Raw genomic sequence first — 17981 nt, 5'->3', positions numbered from 1 at the left:
GGAAAAAATGTGATTTTCTAGGTGGCTGCTCATGGCATTTGTTCCATATTGGAGGTTAATTTTTCAGAAAATAATTGTTTTTTTACTTCTACATATTCTTGCACAGTTTCATGAAACATAGATCAGCTTTCAGTCAGAAATTCTAACAGTTATATTTTGTTACTATTGATTGATGTAGAAATGTTCATAAAGTTGAAAGAAACAGATTTTTAAAAAAGTCCTGATAATACCTTTTTTTTTCTCTTAAGAATTCAGAAAGAACTTGCAGAAATTACATTAGACCCTCCTCCGAACTGTAGGTAAGTTCACATGGATTTTATTAATTTGGAATATGGAAATGAAATGTATGGAGCTGTGAAAATTGCATAGGGGTAAATTTTAGCTATTCCTTTGTGCTGATTATTTAGTAACTTTGGAATAAGAGGTGATAGATAATATGTTGCCTACAGATAAGGAATTGATATGACATACGTTCTGGTAGCCAAAGTAGTGGCATAAATGGATGAACTCTGTGATGCATTAATAGATACAGGGCAAATGTCAAATCACCCTTCATTTCAGATACTAAATCAATGGTATTTTGTTTGAATCAGTAAAATTTAGTCTTGGTGGCAGTTGCTTGGTATATTTGATTCCTTTCTCCTGCAAGTTGTTAATACACAGTGAATATAATAGAGAGAAGAAAATGTTATAGACACAAAATGTTAGTGCTTTTCTGACTATGTTTGTGGCAATCAGTTGCAATATTTGATGGACACTTCCTGAATTAAGGTGTAGCATCATATAGACTTTCTGGTAATGACTCTGTGCTTGTTTGGTTTGGGTTTTTTATTTTGTTGTGGTTTGGTTTGGTTTAGTTTAGTTTGGTTTACTTTGGTTGGGAGGGGTGGGTTGTGGTTTTTTTTTCAGGTATATTTACTTCTGGTGTGCTTAAAATTGTCTTTGAAATGAGTGATGAGGTAGACCTTGAAACCCTCACTGTCTGGTGGCTGGGGCTGGATACAGTTGTTTTCAGATGGCTGTCTCAGGCTTCTTATCTGTCAGCTTGTGACATATGGTCAGTGTTGGAGCTGGGCCAGGGCTGCACATTGCTGTTTAAAGGAGTCCCTGCTACTGCACCTCTTGTGGTGAGAGGCTGGGCTCAGTGCAGAAGAACAGCTTCCATCCAGTCCTGCCAACCCATGTCGACTGATGTGGTTAGTAGGTTTCATTCTGTTAATGCACTAAAAAGAAAGATTGATAGAAATGGCTGATTGCATGCAGCTTTTACAATGAATCCCAGTATGTTTCAGTATCGAATTAACTAAGCAACTGGTAGTAAAAGTGACAGTCAGCTTTATTGTTTTGGTCTCTTGACAAAAGTATGTGTAAGAAAATACTCTAATAAGATTTGATGTGGTTGTGCTGGATCTCAAGATACAAGTCAAGTGGCTATGTACCAAAGCACTGCTTAGTGAAGTAGCCTGGCAATAATAGCATTCAAAGAGTATTTCAGTCAATTAGGACGAACGGTTTTTTGCTGGATAAAACATTTTAATAGCTAAGCTGTTCTGTCATGCTTACGACTGTGTGTGAGTCTTCAATCACATCAAAGCTGTTTCATGTGGCAAATTTAACTTCGGTGTTGATGACTGATGCCTATTAGTGGATTGATTTGCTGAGATGAATATGAAACTTCAGTCTGTTGTAAAAGAATGCTTAAGTCTTTGAACTGAGAGTAAAAGGCTTACAGGTTTTTACAGCAGTATCATTTTTTCTAGTTTCTGAAGCCTTCTCTTTATAACAAAGCAGTTGTTTCAGTATACAAGATACTATTATATTTGATTTTTTTTTTTTTTTGCTACCAAGTGTAAAGTAAGCATTGGCTTTCTTAGTAGAAAGCCCTTTGGTGACTTGCAATTTACAAAAGACAAGTGAGCTGGAGGTTTCCTGGGTTTGTTGAATTATTTACACTAATGATGAAATAGCAATAAAGTGCACTCCATGATACTGTTTTGCAAAATCACAAAATTACATCTAACTTCATGTGTCTGCTGCTTTAACACAGTTCTTAAGATGCAGAATTACTTCATGTTGTGATCTTGATAGATAACCATAACTTCACTATTAGCAAATATGTTTTTATAGTCAATACAGAATCACTTCATTTAGTTTTATGTTTTGTTGACATAGTCTAAACAGTGTTTTCATTTGAACTTCATCTATTTTCTATTATAGTTAAACATTACAAAATAAATACATCTGCCAGGCATGACTCTTGAAAATAATGAGGAAAGCTGAGTTCTTGTACAGTTTATCTTACCCTAAAGTACTGATAAATCCTTTCTTGGTTTTAGTGAAATTTAAGTCATTGTTAAAAGACATGTTAGCTTTTTCTATTAAAAATCCCAACCATATTTCAAAAAGATAAGTTCATTCCAGATGTAGGTTACTTGAAATGGTTGTGATTCCATCTTGCCCTACTGTGTGTACTCTTTCATGTATAAAATAAATCCTGACTGGGCAATAGGAATGTGATAATTCTGAAAACTAAATGTAATAGAAAGTGTGAAGAAAGTATTATTCAAGAATACAGCTGTCTTAAGTAGCTACTTAGGAAGTTCTGATAGGAAGGCTGTTGAGCTGAATTGGAACTTAGGTGGAGTATTGCAAGATGATTTGCAAGACTTTTCATTAACTACAGCAGGCCAAAGCTTCAGGTTTCTGCCATTCATGAGGAAAGCCCCAAACGGAGCAGTATCTGTAGCACAGCCTCAATTGCATGGTAGGCTACACAGTCGCTGCAGGCTCCAAGGCAGCTGCAGCTTCCACTGCCGCAGCAGCTGTGATCTTAACATTTCCCCCGCCTCATCCCTGTGAAGAGAATAGACTGTACAATCTCCGTGTTTGTCGGGAAGGCAAAAAATGTCTTGCTCACAAATGTGCCTTGGGCTTGGCAGATTATCACTGCTGGGACTTGCAGCTTCTTTCCAAAACTGTGGAAAGCTGTGGGTTTCAGAGTTCCTAAAAAATCTGTCACTTCGGCTGTAAAAGAAGATTTAATACTATAAGAAATTAGAGTTGCCTGTCTTCCTTTTCTGTAGTTTGGGTACTGGGCAATAGAGAGAGTCCTCTTGGCTCCACAAACTTCAGCTCCTTCCTCAGGACTGAGAATGTATATTGTTCTACATGTAAAAAAGCCAAGCTGAGGAGGGGGGCTGTGGGAGTTGAGCAGTGTAATCATTGCTATTTTTGGAGGAAGGCATGTCATAAAAAAGCCTGTTATACTTCACATTTTACAGAAAGAACTGGATGTTTTTCAGTATGTGTTGTCCCATCCCACCCCCCATTTTACTTTTGTATTGAGCCGAATTTGCTCTCAAGGAGGGTCCTGAATGCAAAGCAGATACATTTATGTTTTAAATCTGCAGCATTGTGAAATTTTGGTTTATCAGGAAATGGTATACCAAAATTGTAGACATTTGCCACTCTTGTCTTGCTTTTCCTCTCATTGAAATACCAAAGCTTGATTGCTAGAAATGGCAAACATATTATGCTCCTGAGTAGTGCAGAATATAGCTTTTCTCACAGGTGCTAAGATCCTCATATTTAAGTGTCATTTTCCTATACTGGCTTACTGAAAGAGGGGAACAGTTGGAAATATTTGTAGCTAAAATAATGCCTTTTCAAACTTAAACATATTTTTGGCTGCATTGTACATAAGACAAAAGATTTCATAGAATACAACTTACTGTATACTATTTCCCTTTTCACTGGCAAGAGGACACCATCTCTGTGTCAACTTATACCAATTGCTTATATGGGAAAATAATATTTAGAAAGTATTTCATGTATTTTTAGCTTCTTTCAATGTGAACTTAGCTGCTGGAAACAAAGAGAGCCAGTGTGAAGTGAATAGCAGCTCTCTGTGGACACCACTTGGAGCAACCGCTCAAAATTTTCCTATTAAGTCACCAATATTACCTGTCTTCCCTTTCACGTTTTCTTGTGGTGTTCCCTAGTGTAATTTTCAGCATTCTTCACTTTTCTGTGTATTTACTGCAATTTCTATTATGTTTTTTACATTTCATTTCTTTTATCCTCTAGCAATATAGTTAATGCTTGAGGCTCAGAAATATGCTGTAAAAGGACTGTGCAGCTTGGTGGGCAGAATGACTCTCATTCCAAAGCAATCAGCTTAAAATCCTGTGTGTAGTCTTACCGCTTCCATTTGTTTGGAATCATGATGTTAATTTCTTGCTTTTTATACTGTCTGCAAAACTGATAAGCAACCTGCATATGTTATTCTAGTATTTTGCTTTTGAAAACTAATCACACTGATAATACTTAAAAGAGTTCTTGTTGGGATAATGTTGAGAAGAGCCAAGTGAAATGGCAGAAATTTTCAGTTTGGCTTAGGGAGAGAGGTCAGTGTGCCTCATGGATATCTCTTGTGTTATTAATGATGCTATGGAGTCCAGCATTTCTGTTTAGTACTGCTTAGACTCTGGTTTTGCTGAAATGTTGAGGCTGAGATCTTCACAACTCCATGAATTCCAGCAATTTCAGTTATTGTTCTCAGGGCCACATTTAAACTCCTACCTTGTGCTCCTTTGAAGCTAAAGAGATGGCACAAGTGTCAGGAGCAGAAAATAGAAAGCAGAAAACACAGTATCAGGGAGAGACTGTGAGAGAGAGAAGATGGTCAGCCTTGCTTTGAAATGCAGAGGGAGGGAAGTGAAGGGACCTGGAGCAGCAGGTACAGCCAGTATCTACCCTGCAATTGTGCTCAGTGACTTTGATTGTTTGACTTGGGGAGGCATCAGTCTGTTGCCACGGGCGTACGGCTGTGATGCTAATGTGTGAGCAGGATGAAAAACTGGGGTAAGAAATGCTTTCTCTGAACATTTTTCTTTGCAAACATTTCCAGCCTGAATTCAGGCTCTCTTCCCATTGTGTTACTCATGGAGTTTACTGTCTGCCTGAATAGACTTATTTTGATCTGCTGCTAGTCACTTTCTTGAGAACATGTGACACAGAACATTGTATATGCCTTAGCCTGGTCTCTTTAGAATTTACAGCAAATAGCAAAACTTGGTCAAAAAGATAAGCGTGAAAGTGGTTTATACTAGGGTGCAGGATTCTGTTGGTTTTAAATCCATGATGTATTAACATTCAAGGATAGGCATGGTTGAAAATTTTGAGTGTTCACTGCAACTGCTTTGTTTTAGTTTTGAGTTCCTTTCTGCTTCAGAAGAAGCAAGAAACATATCCCAAAGATATGCAAGTTAACAATCACACTGGGATTATATTTTATAATAGCAACCATACTGTATTTTATCACTTGAATTAGGTGGCTGGGGTTTATTTAACTGATGAGATTTTTAGATTTTATTACCTTGCTACCTTGAAGTACCTTGGATGAAAAGTGTCAGGTTACTTTTTAATATGTAAACTTTTCATACATTTAGTTACTTTCTTTTAAGACAATGCAGAACGATAATTTGTGCTTTAAGCTCTGAAGCATATAACTATATTAAAACATTTCTTACAATATATCTGTTCATTTTCACTGTAAAAGTGACCTTTCAATGTCATATTGTTTACAGAGCATCTGTTTTTAAAAAATAACACAGATGTTTCTTTTCATGGGTCTTCCATGTGTCAAGATGCAGTGCACTTGGAAGGCCCTCTAAAATACAGCTGAGTTTTTTTAGTAATCTGATACCTTTGAAAATCTGTGTTTGATATTAAAAATTATTAGAGAGCACTGCATTTTTTTTTAATTGAATAAACTGAGTTTTCAATATCTGCTTGATTGCATTATTGCTTGCGGTTGTGGGGTAATTTTAGAATTGGTTACATGCAACTCTCAAAAGCTTCAGGATGTGTTGTGGCTATTGGTGGCTTGAAATGTTAGCAGCTTTCATGAAGGCAGGAGAGGTAATAAAAAAAAGAAAGGCAGTAAAGGGAACCTGCCACTGGCTGCCTGCCAGGTCTGGCAACTTCACTCAGTGATGACGATGTAAGGAACTGTCTGACAACACCCATTAATACCTCCCAGCTTAACAATACCTCCACATGATTTCTGCCAGTTCTCCCAGGTTTTGAATGATGACAACTTCTCTCCCAGGAGAAGAAAAGAGAATGTAGTGTTTGAGAAGAACAAGGGTACTTCAGCAAGCACCGTGTGAGCGCAGGTTTGGAAGGTCAGGGAGATGCCAGAGCGCATCCTATGGCGCAGCTGAAGCAGGGAAATGAGATCGGGGCATAAGGAGGGGTCATGAAGATCACACGTTCCTTGAAGCAGGAAAGGGCAGAAGAATGCTCAAAAAGCAGCCTGTGATGGACATGGGAGGGTTCCTTGATATTTGCAATGTGCTTAGTGTAGAAGATAACTAAATCTCTGGCTTGAATTGTAAGTTGGGGAAGGTGGTGTGAAGAACTGTAACAAGAGTAAAACGAAACACTTTGATGCTTTTAATGTGGGGAATTCTGAACAGAGAAATTCTTTTCCAGCAGTTTCATATTGACTTGCAGCTGGTCTTTGTAAGTCGGTCTCCTACAGTGTACAAGAGCAGTCCCCAACGCTTTCAGCTTCAGAATTTTTCAGACCACCTTTCACAGACATTTCTTTTGCCTTCTCCTAAATAGCTAAACAAAGGTGTTGGTTTAGGGTGGGAGATATGTTTTGTTTTGTTTCTCCTGTGGGCCAGAATTTTATTTATATTGTAAAACCAATATTTTATATGCATGTTTTTGTAATCTCCTCAATGAAGCCCTCATAAAACACATACACACACACACATATGCAAAAAAAACCCCTTTCCCCCAACCCCTAAAATAAGTGCATTAAATAAATAATCATTGCTTGCCAGCAAGGGAAGCAAAACTACCTTGTCTGAGACTTTACATCATTGCTAGGAGACTTTGCAAAGAAATACCTGAATGTGTAGATTTTATATTTAGTTAGCTATTTTTGTGGGGTTTTTCCTTCCCCCCCCCCCTAAATGTAGACTAATTTCTAGTATGAGAAGTGTGTAAGGGTTAATTTCTTTACAGAAATTAGATAGAGAAGAATTATTTGAAAGTGTGACTGTAGTAGGTACTATTGCACTGAACAAGCAGACACTGCCATTTCATGATAATCATGTAAAAAACATGCTTTTATTAGCAGCTCATTACCCTTTAGTAATTTGCTCATTATTGAATAAATGAGGGAAATGGAAGATATTTTGTCTGTTGGTTGGGACTGACAGTATAATGAAGTATTTGTTTTCTTCAATAAATGGCACAATCTCGTAACTGCCTAACACTGTTGTCTTCAGTAAACCACATTTGAGCAGAATTTGAATACTGCTCTTCCCTGTAATACTTAAATGCCCTCCCTTTGGAAATCTTTGTAAAAAAATAAAAAAAACCCCAGTCTTTCTCAGTTCCAGTACCACAATTGTATGGTTTTTTAACAGATATTAACTTTTAGTGCATTTGATTTTTTTGGGGGAGGGTGGGGGGTGGGGGGGCTTATTGTTTGTCTGCTTGTTTGTTTTGGTTTTTTGTTGTTGTTGGTTTTGTTTTGGGATTTTTTTCTTGCATAGTCATGACAGTCTAAGGCAATGCTGTAATTTTTCTTTTGCTCTTGGTATATATGGAATGTGTGCAGATTAACAATTAATAGATTTACTTTAATGAAACTGTTTTCTAAAATCTGGCAGAAAAGCTGGAGTTTAGGACTAAAAGGTTGTGAACTAGGAACAGAACATGCTTTACAATACTTTGGAAGCAAACTATGAAATTGATCTGGATGCTGTTTTCTTGGTGAGCAATAAAACTTATTTATGCTGTACTTACACATTTGCAGCTTTGTTACAAGCTTTTTGGGGTATCTAATTTGCTGCAGCTTTGAATCATATCATAAACATGCCAAATGTTACTAATTACAATTAAGATATCTACTTGAAATAATCTTTGTTTTCATTTTCTCCGACAATTTTTTTTTTTCAACTTATTTACATGCCTTTAATTTTTCATTTTTACAGTTCTTGCAGCACTTTAATTTATTTTTGTTTCAAGGCTGTGGAATTGGATTAAACAGGGTTTTTAAATACTTCCATGCTGCTTGGAAAAAAGCCAGTTACTGTGTATTGGCTTAATAGAAACCATGCTTAGCAGTGCTTCACATATGGCAGCTCGTGTTTGTGTGGTAAGGCATTATGTATTTTAAATATTACCTTTTATGCGATAGTCAAATTTATGCCAGAATCTGAAGTTTCCTCTGATTAATGTTAACATTCTGTTTTTTTAAGGAGAAATATGTAGTCAAATACATAATTTACTGTCTGCTTGGCACAAAAGCCATATTTATGTGGCCTTTATTAACTTGAGATACATACTGTGCTTAGAGAGGGCTATAGGTGAGTGATAAGTGAGTTTCATGACACTTGTAGACTTTTAGTGTTGTAAATATTGTGGAGGCCAAAATGATGATTCTGTAAGTAATACTGAAATACAAGGGGTTTTGTTCAATTTAGTAGATTGAGTTATATTTGAAGAATAGGCTGTATACAGTTACAGCAATTACTCTTGGACTAACAACACAGATGACAACTTAAATTTCTAAAGGTTTTTTCTGGTTTGTGTGTTAATGTTGTATGGAGGTTTTTAAAAATTATTTATATCTTACTGTAACTTTTATGGAATTTGGAGCTTAGTGTAGCCTCTAAGAATTTTAAAGCTTTTAAAGACATTTATTCTGGATTATCTTGCTGTAGGCAGTCTTTTTATATAAAATTCAGTAGTGACTTCATATTAAATATTTTTTTATCAGAAAATAATGTTGTTATGCAGTGGAGAAACAGTGAATAATCCCATTCTTTCAAAATGATTGCCTCATTTTTAGTACACATTGGTTTTTGGGGGAGGAGGGATATTTCTGCCAGATTAGCTGATGTTTGATTTAACTTTTGTTTGAGAGGTATTGACAGTAAACACCGCTGAATATTCACATCATAAATCTAATAGAGATTTTTATCCTTTTTATTATAACTTTAAAATTGTCAAAGGAGATTTTATTCTTTCTATGACAGCAGGGCATTTTCTTCTGCATATATTATAATTCTATGAGTAATGTAAAAAACCTATGGTAACAAAGTGGATTTTACGTTTTCAGATATTTTAATTCTAAAGTGGCTTTTATTTTCAGGTGTATTATTACACTAGTTTATGATTAGTCTATTCACACATAAGAAGGCAGTATTTAGGATTCTATACTTCCGAGTTAAATAGATACATATTTGTTAAAGATAATTAAAGTGGGCTTGGGATAACTATATGGTGTCAACTGTATGCTCATTTTATTATAGATGGATCCAGAGAATTATAAAATTCTGTACAATCTCATTATTTGCTATCTCAGGTAGCCTAAATGGGATAAATATATGTATTGCCTACAAAATTAGGCATGTTATAACCCTTCCAGAGAAGATGGATGGAATGTAACACATTTAATTTTCAGAGAAGTTTAGGACTGAAAAATTAGATGTCTGCCTAGTATGCAATTTCAGATTTGTTGATATAAATAATTGATTGCTAAGCTCATAGCTGCGGCATTTAGGGTTGCAAAACAGGGATTTAAAAAAACCTTCTGAATTTGGGGGCTTGCAGCCAGGGTGGATTCGTAGGAATATTGGTTTCAGAATCACTGCAGCAATCGCAGTGCCAGGTTTTGCAGCAGCATATGAAGTAACCGTGGATGGGATTCATTAAGCGTTCTAGGTTAAAATGTTGGCCGGAGTTAGCTGGGCTTGAGCGTTCCACAGCAATTTTGAAAAAGACTCCAGTGTGAAAGTGGACCTTCCCATTATTTCATTATGTTTTCATTATGTGGGATAGCTTGAAAAGCAGGGCATTCATAACAACCTTTCTCGGAAGTGCCTGGCTTTTGATTACAGGAGAAAAGTTAACCTTGCCCCGTGTTACATTGGCATATGTTCCTTTCTCTGCAGTAGGCATCATGGCACACACTTGGCTTTGCTCATTCAAAATACTTCATGGGAGGGCACTTCTTGGCACTGCACCTCTCCGAAAACTCATATTGCTGGCTGGGTCAGAAACACAGCCGTGGCTTCTTGTATCTCCTGCATACAATCTGCCACACCGCCTGCCAAAAACAATCCCTGCAGTCACTTTGTGCCTCAGGTACAAAGAGCAGGTTCTCTGTCTCCCTGTCCTGAGACCTGCTGTAGTTTGGCTCAGAGAAAATACTTGGTTCTAGTATAGGGGGGTAAAAACCCAACACCCAAGGTGTCCTTCCTTGTAATTGGCTGTTTGTTTGTTTGTGTTGTGTTACACATAAAATAAGACCTGTCAGTCTATAAAACTATTTCTAAAAGAGGGCTTGCTTCACTGCCATGTCTTATTCACAGCAATGTCCTGTTGGTAGCAGCAAGAACAGTAAAACACTTTGACACACAGTGTGCACATTACAAAAATGAAGTGTCATATCAAAAATGGCTGTAAACATTTTCACAGTCACTTGTCATTACATGTTTGAAGGTGGGAAATTTTTAGAGGAGACGACTCAATTTTCTTCCTTCCCTACATGTCCAGGCTGCCTAGAAGGGAGGACTTATTTATGTAATACGGGATTTCAATGGGCTGTTGTGGACACAACTCTTACACTTCTGGCTGTCCAAGTACATTCCTCAACAATCTCGCAACACAGTGATTAAGTGTCAATGCAAGAGAGCTATTTTGAATTTTAATCCAGCATTAACCAAGTTAATTTTCGGGATTTTTTTGTTGCTACTTTTTGTTTGTTTGTTTGTAAACAGTACATTTCAAAGTATAAGGTCAGGTGATCACAAGAGTCATTGCTGTGGAATACTGTCTAGCCAATAGGCATCACACAATCAACTTGAAAATCTCATTTGTGTCTGGAATTACTGTAGTGTAAATCAGATTTAAATTCATGATTCAAGTGTAATGGCCTTCTGCATCACAAACCTCCCTAAGTGATATTTAATTGATAATATATATAAACCATGAGTCTTTTGGCATACATATGGGGCTTGCATTTTCAGGTAGCTACAAATGCAGCCTCAAAAGCCCACAATGTGGTGGCTGTAGGATGACGCATTCTGAAGATGTTCTACAACAACCTGCTTGCTCCTTACTGAATGCAAATAGCTGAGGGATGACAGCTATCTCAGTTTCAGTAGAATCTTTATGATTTATATGATAATGATAATTTCATTCTGCTGCCAGTACAGAGCACTTTGCAGACTGATATCAAGGTTAATTGTCACTTTGAGAAGAAGTGAAGCACAGTCTGCCAACCTGATGCTGTGCTCAGCTGAGAAAGATAATTGTTATTCAAGTAGTATTTAAATGAGCCCAAACGCTGATAAATACACAACCAAAATACTTTATTTTTTTTTTTCCTCTCATGTTTATTCACCGTGCTAAAGAATGAGGTCATTGCTGTATATAAATACCACTAATGGACCTTGTAGTGAAAACATGCTATTTACTTACCACGAGTGGGTTCCTCCTCCCCCCGCGTGTGGGCTGAAGGGAAATACTTCAAAGTTGAGTTCCTCTTGTCAATGCATCCTAATTCTTTTATGTTGCTGGTTGCTTGTAGCGGTTGTACTATTACCTTATATGTGACTGCTTATGCACTGTGACCTGACCTTATAGGCAAGCCTGAGGGGTTTGCAATCCATACCAGGATTTGCCAGTTCTTAGGGTTATTCTGTGCTCCACATATCTCATGGTGGTTTTAAAGATAAGTTTAATTTTATTTTTTTTTTCCCTCTGCACTTGGGGAATTGCCAGCAGCTCAGCACCCAGAGAAACAGTGCAGAAACATGCAAATATTGCTGTTTGTTGGAAGGTTGGATTTTTTTGTATTCTTGATAGCTTCATGGCTTTTTAAGGAAGGAAGCTGGATGTATGCAGCAATGCAGTTCTATGTCCCAGAAAGCAATGGGGCTGTCCCAAAAACTGGGACTGACTTGATTCAATTTACATAACCCCTTTTATCCTAGGGTCTTCCAGATTGAGATTTTATTGTGGATTTCAAAAGATTTCAATTTAATGGAATACATGCACTTCATTCCACCTGCTACCCCTTGAGAGGATTTGGTTTTTTCCTCCTGTGCTATTTGAAAATTATTGGTTGCAGGGGTTTCCTAGCCTTGAGAACTTTTTTGACACAGCAGTAAATATCTTTATACTTGCATTGCTTTTCTTTTCTGCACTGTCACATTGAGTTTTTCCTAATTCACATGAAAACTTCTGATCTATGTTTAGCAATTTGTTTGTTGCTAATATTCCAGTGAAGTAGGTGTTTGTTTGGGGCTTTTAAAATTATTTAGGATGTTAATTTGATGCTATTTCTGGACTAAATTAATAACTGATGTAACTCTACTAGACAGACTATACTATAAATATGCCAAGAATTTGCACAAAGCTCAGTAAAATGATAGAATTGTCACTTTCAAAACATTAAGAAGTAAATATAAACTTGCCTTAGCAGTTTATGTCAACGGAATGATTTTTTTCCATGACAATTCATAAAATCATGGCTAAGGTGTTTGCATATTATTACTTTGTAGGAGGACAGTTTAGTACTTAACTGGCAAGAGACCACTTGTTTGTTAATTCTGTTATTTCATATGCATTATAGTCCTGTGGCTAAGAAACATAAGTGCTTAAATGGCATGTTTTCAGTCCCAAATACTTCAATACGTTCCTGTAACATTTTTAGAGTCTGTGTGGCTTAGTAGCTTTCCACATGACTAATGCAGATTTTAACAAGCAAAATGGAAAAGGGCCAACTCATAATTGTTAGTGCAGTGGCATAATCAGCCATACATGGTTTGTTTATTATAGCTCAGCAACAGAAGAATGTTTCAAAGAGAAAACACGCGGACATGATTATTAAGTAGCACAGTGATGTGAGACTGTCCAACTACAGAAGCTGTCTAGCTGGGTTATTAATTTACTTCAGGATATGCTTTCATTTTTCTTATCATAAAGGGCACTGATAATGTCAGATTTTAGTAGCCATTTACACTGAGTTACTAAGAAAAATACACATGAAAGGGGTTTTTTTCTGGGCTGAATGGATGTGTTGTAGAAGCGTGGTGAATACTACGTGTTGTACAAACTACCAAACTGATTAGAGCTTGCTTAATGCAAAAATGAAAAGAGGAAAAAATATCTGTCAGAAAGACAATTGTTTTTGAACAATAAATGTTTAATCAGATGGTTATCAAAGATATAGGTAAGTAACTTCAGCATTTATATTGTAGCAATTACAAAGGCTACAAAATAGGCATTCTTTCTGGCTGTGTATCGATTGACAGAAAATGGAATTGGAAATAGCAGTGCAGTGTGATAAGTAATGGGGAGAAGACTCAATTGCATAATGGTTGCTGTTACTGCTTTTCAGTCTTACTTTCCTGAATTTGTTGGAAGCAAGTTTAGAAACAAAAAATAAAGCCGAAAAGAAACAAAAAATGCTTTTCTATTGAATAGAAAAAGGGAAATTTGCTGCTTATATGTGGAGAGACGGTGTATTAGCATCTGTTTTTCAAAAGTAAGTGCCATTCAGTCCTAAAATTTCCACTGAGTTTAACAGATTAATTTTGCCCACCATTTCACTTAACCTTTAGCAAAACAGTTGGCTTGCAAGACTTAAGCTCTTCCAGCTTCTGCTACATGTTCTTTCATACCCCTAACACAGCAACTTGAATCATCAACTTTTTCTAAATATGCAGGCTACAGAAGCTGATAAATTAGTTGAATTTGTTTTAAACTGATATTAATTAAAATGTGTCCAGATTTTTTTTTTATTCTTCAGTTTCTGTCTTATTTAGGGTTGTATTAAGTCTATTGTTTTTTAAACCAAATCAGTGTAAACCTTGTTTCTAAATGTTCTTCCAACTTTTTGAGCATTTCAGCTAAAAGTAGCCTTAAATTATGTGTTTTTCTTGAACAGTGGAGGTTTATACATAGGCAAGCCTTCAGATAAATGTCCATTTTTCTTCTTTATTCCTTATTTCTTCCCAAAGGAAAAAAACAAAAAACCAGAAGGTCCAAAAACTAAGTAGTATGTTGGGGAAATATCAACTAATTGTAGCTAACTTCTCCACCTCTTCAGATTTTATTGGTTTCATTGATTTTATTAGACAGGAAACTTACTTTAACCCAAAAGATAAAGGTATCTTGGAGGCAAGATAAATGTATGTTGTACAACATTTTTGATGGCATCTGCTGTACAGCTTCTGTAAGATGAAATTCTGTAGAAAAGAGAGAATTCACGGAGATCTTATGAAGTGAAGTATAAATTCTTCAAGTGAAGTATAAATACTACCAAGAAGGTGTAAAGAAGGTGAAGCCAGGCTCTTTTCAGATGTGCCCAGTGACAGGTCAAGAAGCAACTAGCACTAAGTGAAACACAGGAGGCTCTCTCTGAATGTCAGAAAGCACTTTTTTCACTGTGAGATTGACCAAGCATTGCCACAGCTCACTTAGGGAGGTTGTAGAGTTTCCATCCTCAGAAATACTTAGAGGAAGTCTGGACACAGTCAGTCCTGGGATGGCCCTACTTTGGCTGGGGGTTTGGGCAAAATGAACTCCATAGCACCTTGTCAACCTCTGCTGTTTCTGGAATTCTGTGATAATTAAATTGTAATTTGTTTGTTGGTTTTGGGGTTGGGTTCTTTGTTTCCTTTTTCTTGTTGAAAAGCGTAAATAGTCCAACATTTTTTTGAGTTGGTCATTAAAAGAACCTAAGTTTCAGTTTCTATCCTTTTTGTGGGCCGAAGCAATGAAGGTGAGATGCAGTTTGAAAGCAGACAATGTGTGGTGGTTGGCTGGCATTCTGTGAGTTTACCTGTATGTAATGTATAAACATTGTCATTGCAAATTTTACTTTTGTTATACCTTTATAAACCAGGTGCAGTGTTTCTTTTTTGGAGCAGAATATGATTTGTGTTTGCAGATAACTGACTAAAGGCTGAACTTAAGAGAAGCTATGGAAGGGATGTGCACAACTTTTGCCCTTTTTGAAACGAGTTAATTTTTGGCCTGACATTTAAATTCCCTAATTAAATCTTTGACTGAAAATTTTACAGAACCACTTCATTTGAGCAGCATGCAACTATTTTTATCACCTGGATTGCACTGTTTTATACTCAGACTCCTAATAAATGAAAGTGGCTGACAGTTGTCTTTTAATAACAGTGAAGTTTAATACTGTTAAGTGCTTCCATTTGCTTGTGTTACTGAATTGTATATACAGTCTTGAAGAAGTCTTCTTTACAATTTAGTTGGGTTTTTTTTTTTTTTTTACACACTTGAAAGTTACTGGACTCCTTTGGATTTATTCCATGTCCTTTGGAATAAAAACCAAGAGCCAGCCAGCACCTTAAGGCATTCTAAATAGATACAGCTGAAATCCTTCCTAAACTTATAACTTGCTTCACATACTCTGACACATCCAACCCCAAATACGGGAAGAGATCGATCAACACTTAACCTCAGAGCCATCCTGCAGCATTGCCAACCCTCTGTTATTAGCAGTGATGTCCTGGTCTGCATGAAGGAGGATCCCTGTCTGCACTAGCACGCACTCTCTGGCATGCCAGAATGGCAGTAAATAGTTTAAATAACCTCCACACTTATTGCTCAAAATGTTCTTTTATATGAGGGAAGTAAAAATTCTGGTCTTTTCATTTTCTTCTAAAAGCAATAACCAAATAGATCAACAACAAAAAAAAAAAATGGGAGTAAATTATATGCTTAAACTTTAATTGCTGTACAGTGGTATTCAGTCCTCAAAAAAAGGCCTTGTTGATGACACATTGAGCACTGTGTGGGTTACATAAAGAACTAGCATTGAGTGCACTAATAAAAAGTCTGGACTTGTATTGGCTCATTGCAGTAATGTCACATGCACTGTTTCAAATGAACAGAGTTTCAGACGATGGCTCTTAAGAGGCAGGAGTGGCTTTTCTGAGATGGAAAATAGAAGTATCTTTTACCAATGAAGAAATTATCTGAGGAATGTATAGCTAAAAGGTTGGGAGACATTAATTCAGCATATAGACCACATTAAAAATATATTTATTTGATGATTTTTTGCTTGACAAATAATCTGGAAGTCTGTCAAATAAGTGCATGTGGGTCAATATTATGTATGTGTAATTTGGTGTTGAAACATCTTTAAAAGTTTACAAAGTTTAGGAGTAAAGTTTAAAAATTTACGAGCATGTGGGTTTTTTTAAACAATGGTTCTTCTGTTTCAGAACTTTTTGTTTAAAAAAATACCCAAAACCAAAACCTAACTTCAGATCTCAAAAAAGCCTAAGTGTAGTGGTCCATTTGGAATACAGTTTTTGCATCATTTTGGTAGGTTTTGTTTTTTCTTGCTTCAATTTGATCAAGTACATATATATATATATATATATATATGTAAAAAACCCCCAGTTTTTCCTTGCAGTCCATTAACTTTATAAACCATTTTAATTTCATTTGTGGACAGTTTGTTCCATTCCATACTGTAAAGCATTGGTCCTCTGAAATTGAAGCCTGAAGAATTAATCCTTCTGACTTTGAGTGGTTTGCTCCAGTAGTTCTGTTATTAAAGTTGGAATTTTATTATTTAATTACAGTTCAGTGAGAGCAGGCAGAGAAACTTTAACATTGTTTTAGGTAAGGGTAACAATAGGAGAGGGATGTCCTGCTGATGATGATCCAAGTACTGTTTAAAAGAGATACTTCCCTTCCTAAACAGCTACATGATTCCTCATGTAAGAAATAAATATTGCTGAAAAACCTTTTGAAAATAGCTTTTAAATTGTTACCCAATTTTAAGTAACCAATCCAGAGGATAAATTTAACAAGAGCACCTTTGCAGCCAGTTTGTTCCTGTATAAACATTCATGTTGTAAATAGTCATATGTTTAAGCAAAACTTTATTTATACCTTGTGGTTATACCTGTTCATCATTAAAAATGCCAGTAATAGAGCGTGTGACATAGCAGTGGCCTTTTCATACCACAGAAACTAAAAAGGGGCTATATTAACCATGTAATGTTGATAATAACTGTTGAAAATTAGGGAGCAAACTGAGTGTATTCAAAGGGATTTTACTGGGTTGTAAGTAGCAAGAATTTGGGAAAAGTGTTCCTTGTGATGGTAATTACCTAAAATTGCAATAGCATTAAGACAAACAAAAATATTTTGGGTACTTGAAGCTGAGAGCATCTTGCTCTGATAGCTTCTGTTCTTTCTTCCTAAGTACTACGAAAACTAGCTATTTAATATTTTTGTTAACAAGATATCCATCCCTTGTGGTGTTTCATGGTTTGTCCAAGACACTTCAGTTACCTCCCTTGGTTTATTTGTTCATGTTTTTCCCCTTCTTGTTAAAAAGGGGAGATGAACCCTCTGGACTCACCACTCAGGTTTTTATGGGTAGAATTATCAACTCCAGAATGCGTTTTTGGACTGTTGTTATTGATACTACTGACCTATTAGAACCATCTGGCAAGGCTTTGCACATCATCCACCAGTATTCTCGTGAACGAATTCTGAGTGTGCCTAGGGAGAAGGGAGACTGAAGGAGATTGCCACCCAACAGTTGTATACTTCAAAGGGTAAGGGAGTATGGACAGGCTGTTCTGAGCCAGCTGCCCTTAATGCCAGCAGTCCTGGCATGTTTAATTTACTGTTATAGGTACAGCCTTTGTCTTATACACCATCCCAAACAGAAACAGTGTGAATCTAGGCTTTCCATTCTGGGCATATATATCTGAGGGGTTATATATTATTTGTCAGTCAGATTGCTTCCAGGTTTCCCCACTTACTGCTGGGTGCTGTGGAAGGAGTGACTTTCATAGGTGTGTTTGGGCTGTATTTACTCAGAGCAAGAGTCACCAGGTTACACTGGGGAATACCTCAATGGGACACAGTTTTGCATAATTGTC

The 17981-nt window shown here is 36.5% G+C and overlaps 1 protein-coding gene across 5 annotated transcripts in view; it reads left to right on the top strand.

Moving 5' to 3' along the window:
- UBE2E2 (ubiquitin conjugating enzyme E2 E2) overlaps positions 1-17981 on the top strand; it is a 202283-nt gene that overhangs the window by 13574 nt on the left and 170728 nt on the right. For all 5 annotated transcript variants that reach the window (XM_086851673.1, XM_086851685.1, XM_086851669.1 and 2 more), the window contains one exon: positions 249-299. In XM_086851673.1, the coding sequence (XP_086707799.1) occupies positions 249-299 (51 nt within the window). The remainder of the gene's footprint in view (positions 1-248; positions 300-17981) is intronic.

The sequence above is a fragment of the Cyanistes caeruleus genome, chromosome 1 (genome assembly GCF_971803275.1).
Source record: "Cyanistes caeruleus chromosome 1, bCyaCae1.hap1.1, whole genome shotgun sequence".
Taxonomy (NCBI): domain Eukaryota; kingdom Metazoa; phylum Chordata; class Aves; order Passeriformes; family Paridae; genus Cyanistes; species Cyanistes caeruleus.
Note: the sequence above shows the minus strand (reverse complement) of the source record. Positions and strands in the feature narration are given on the sequence as shown.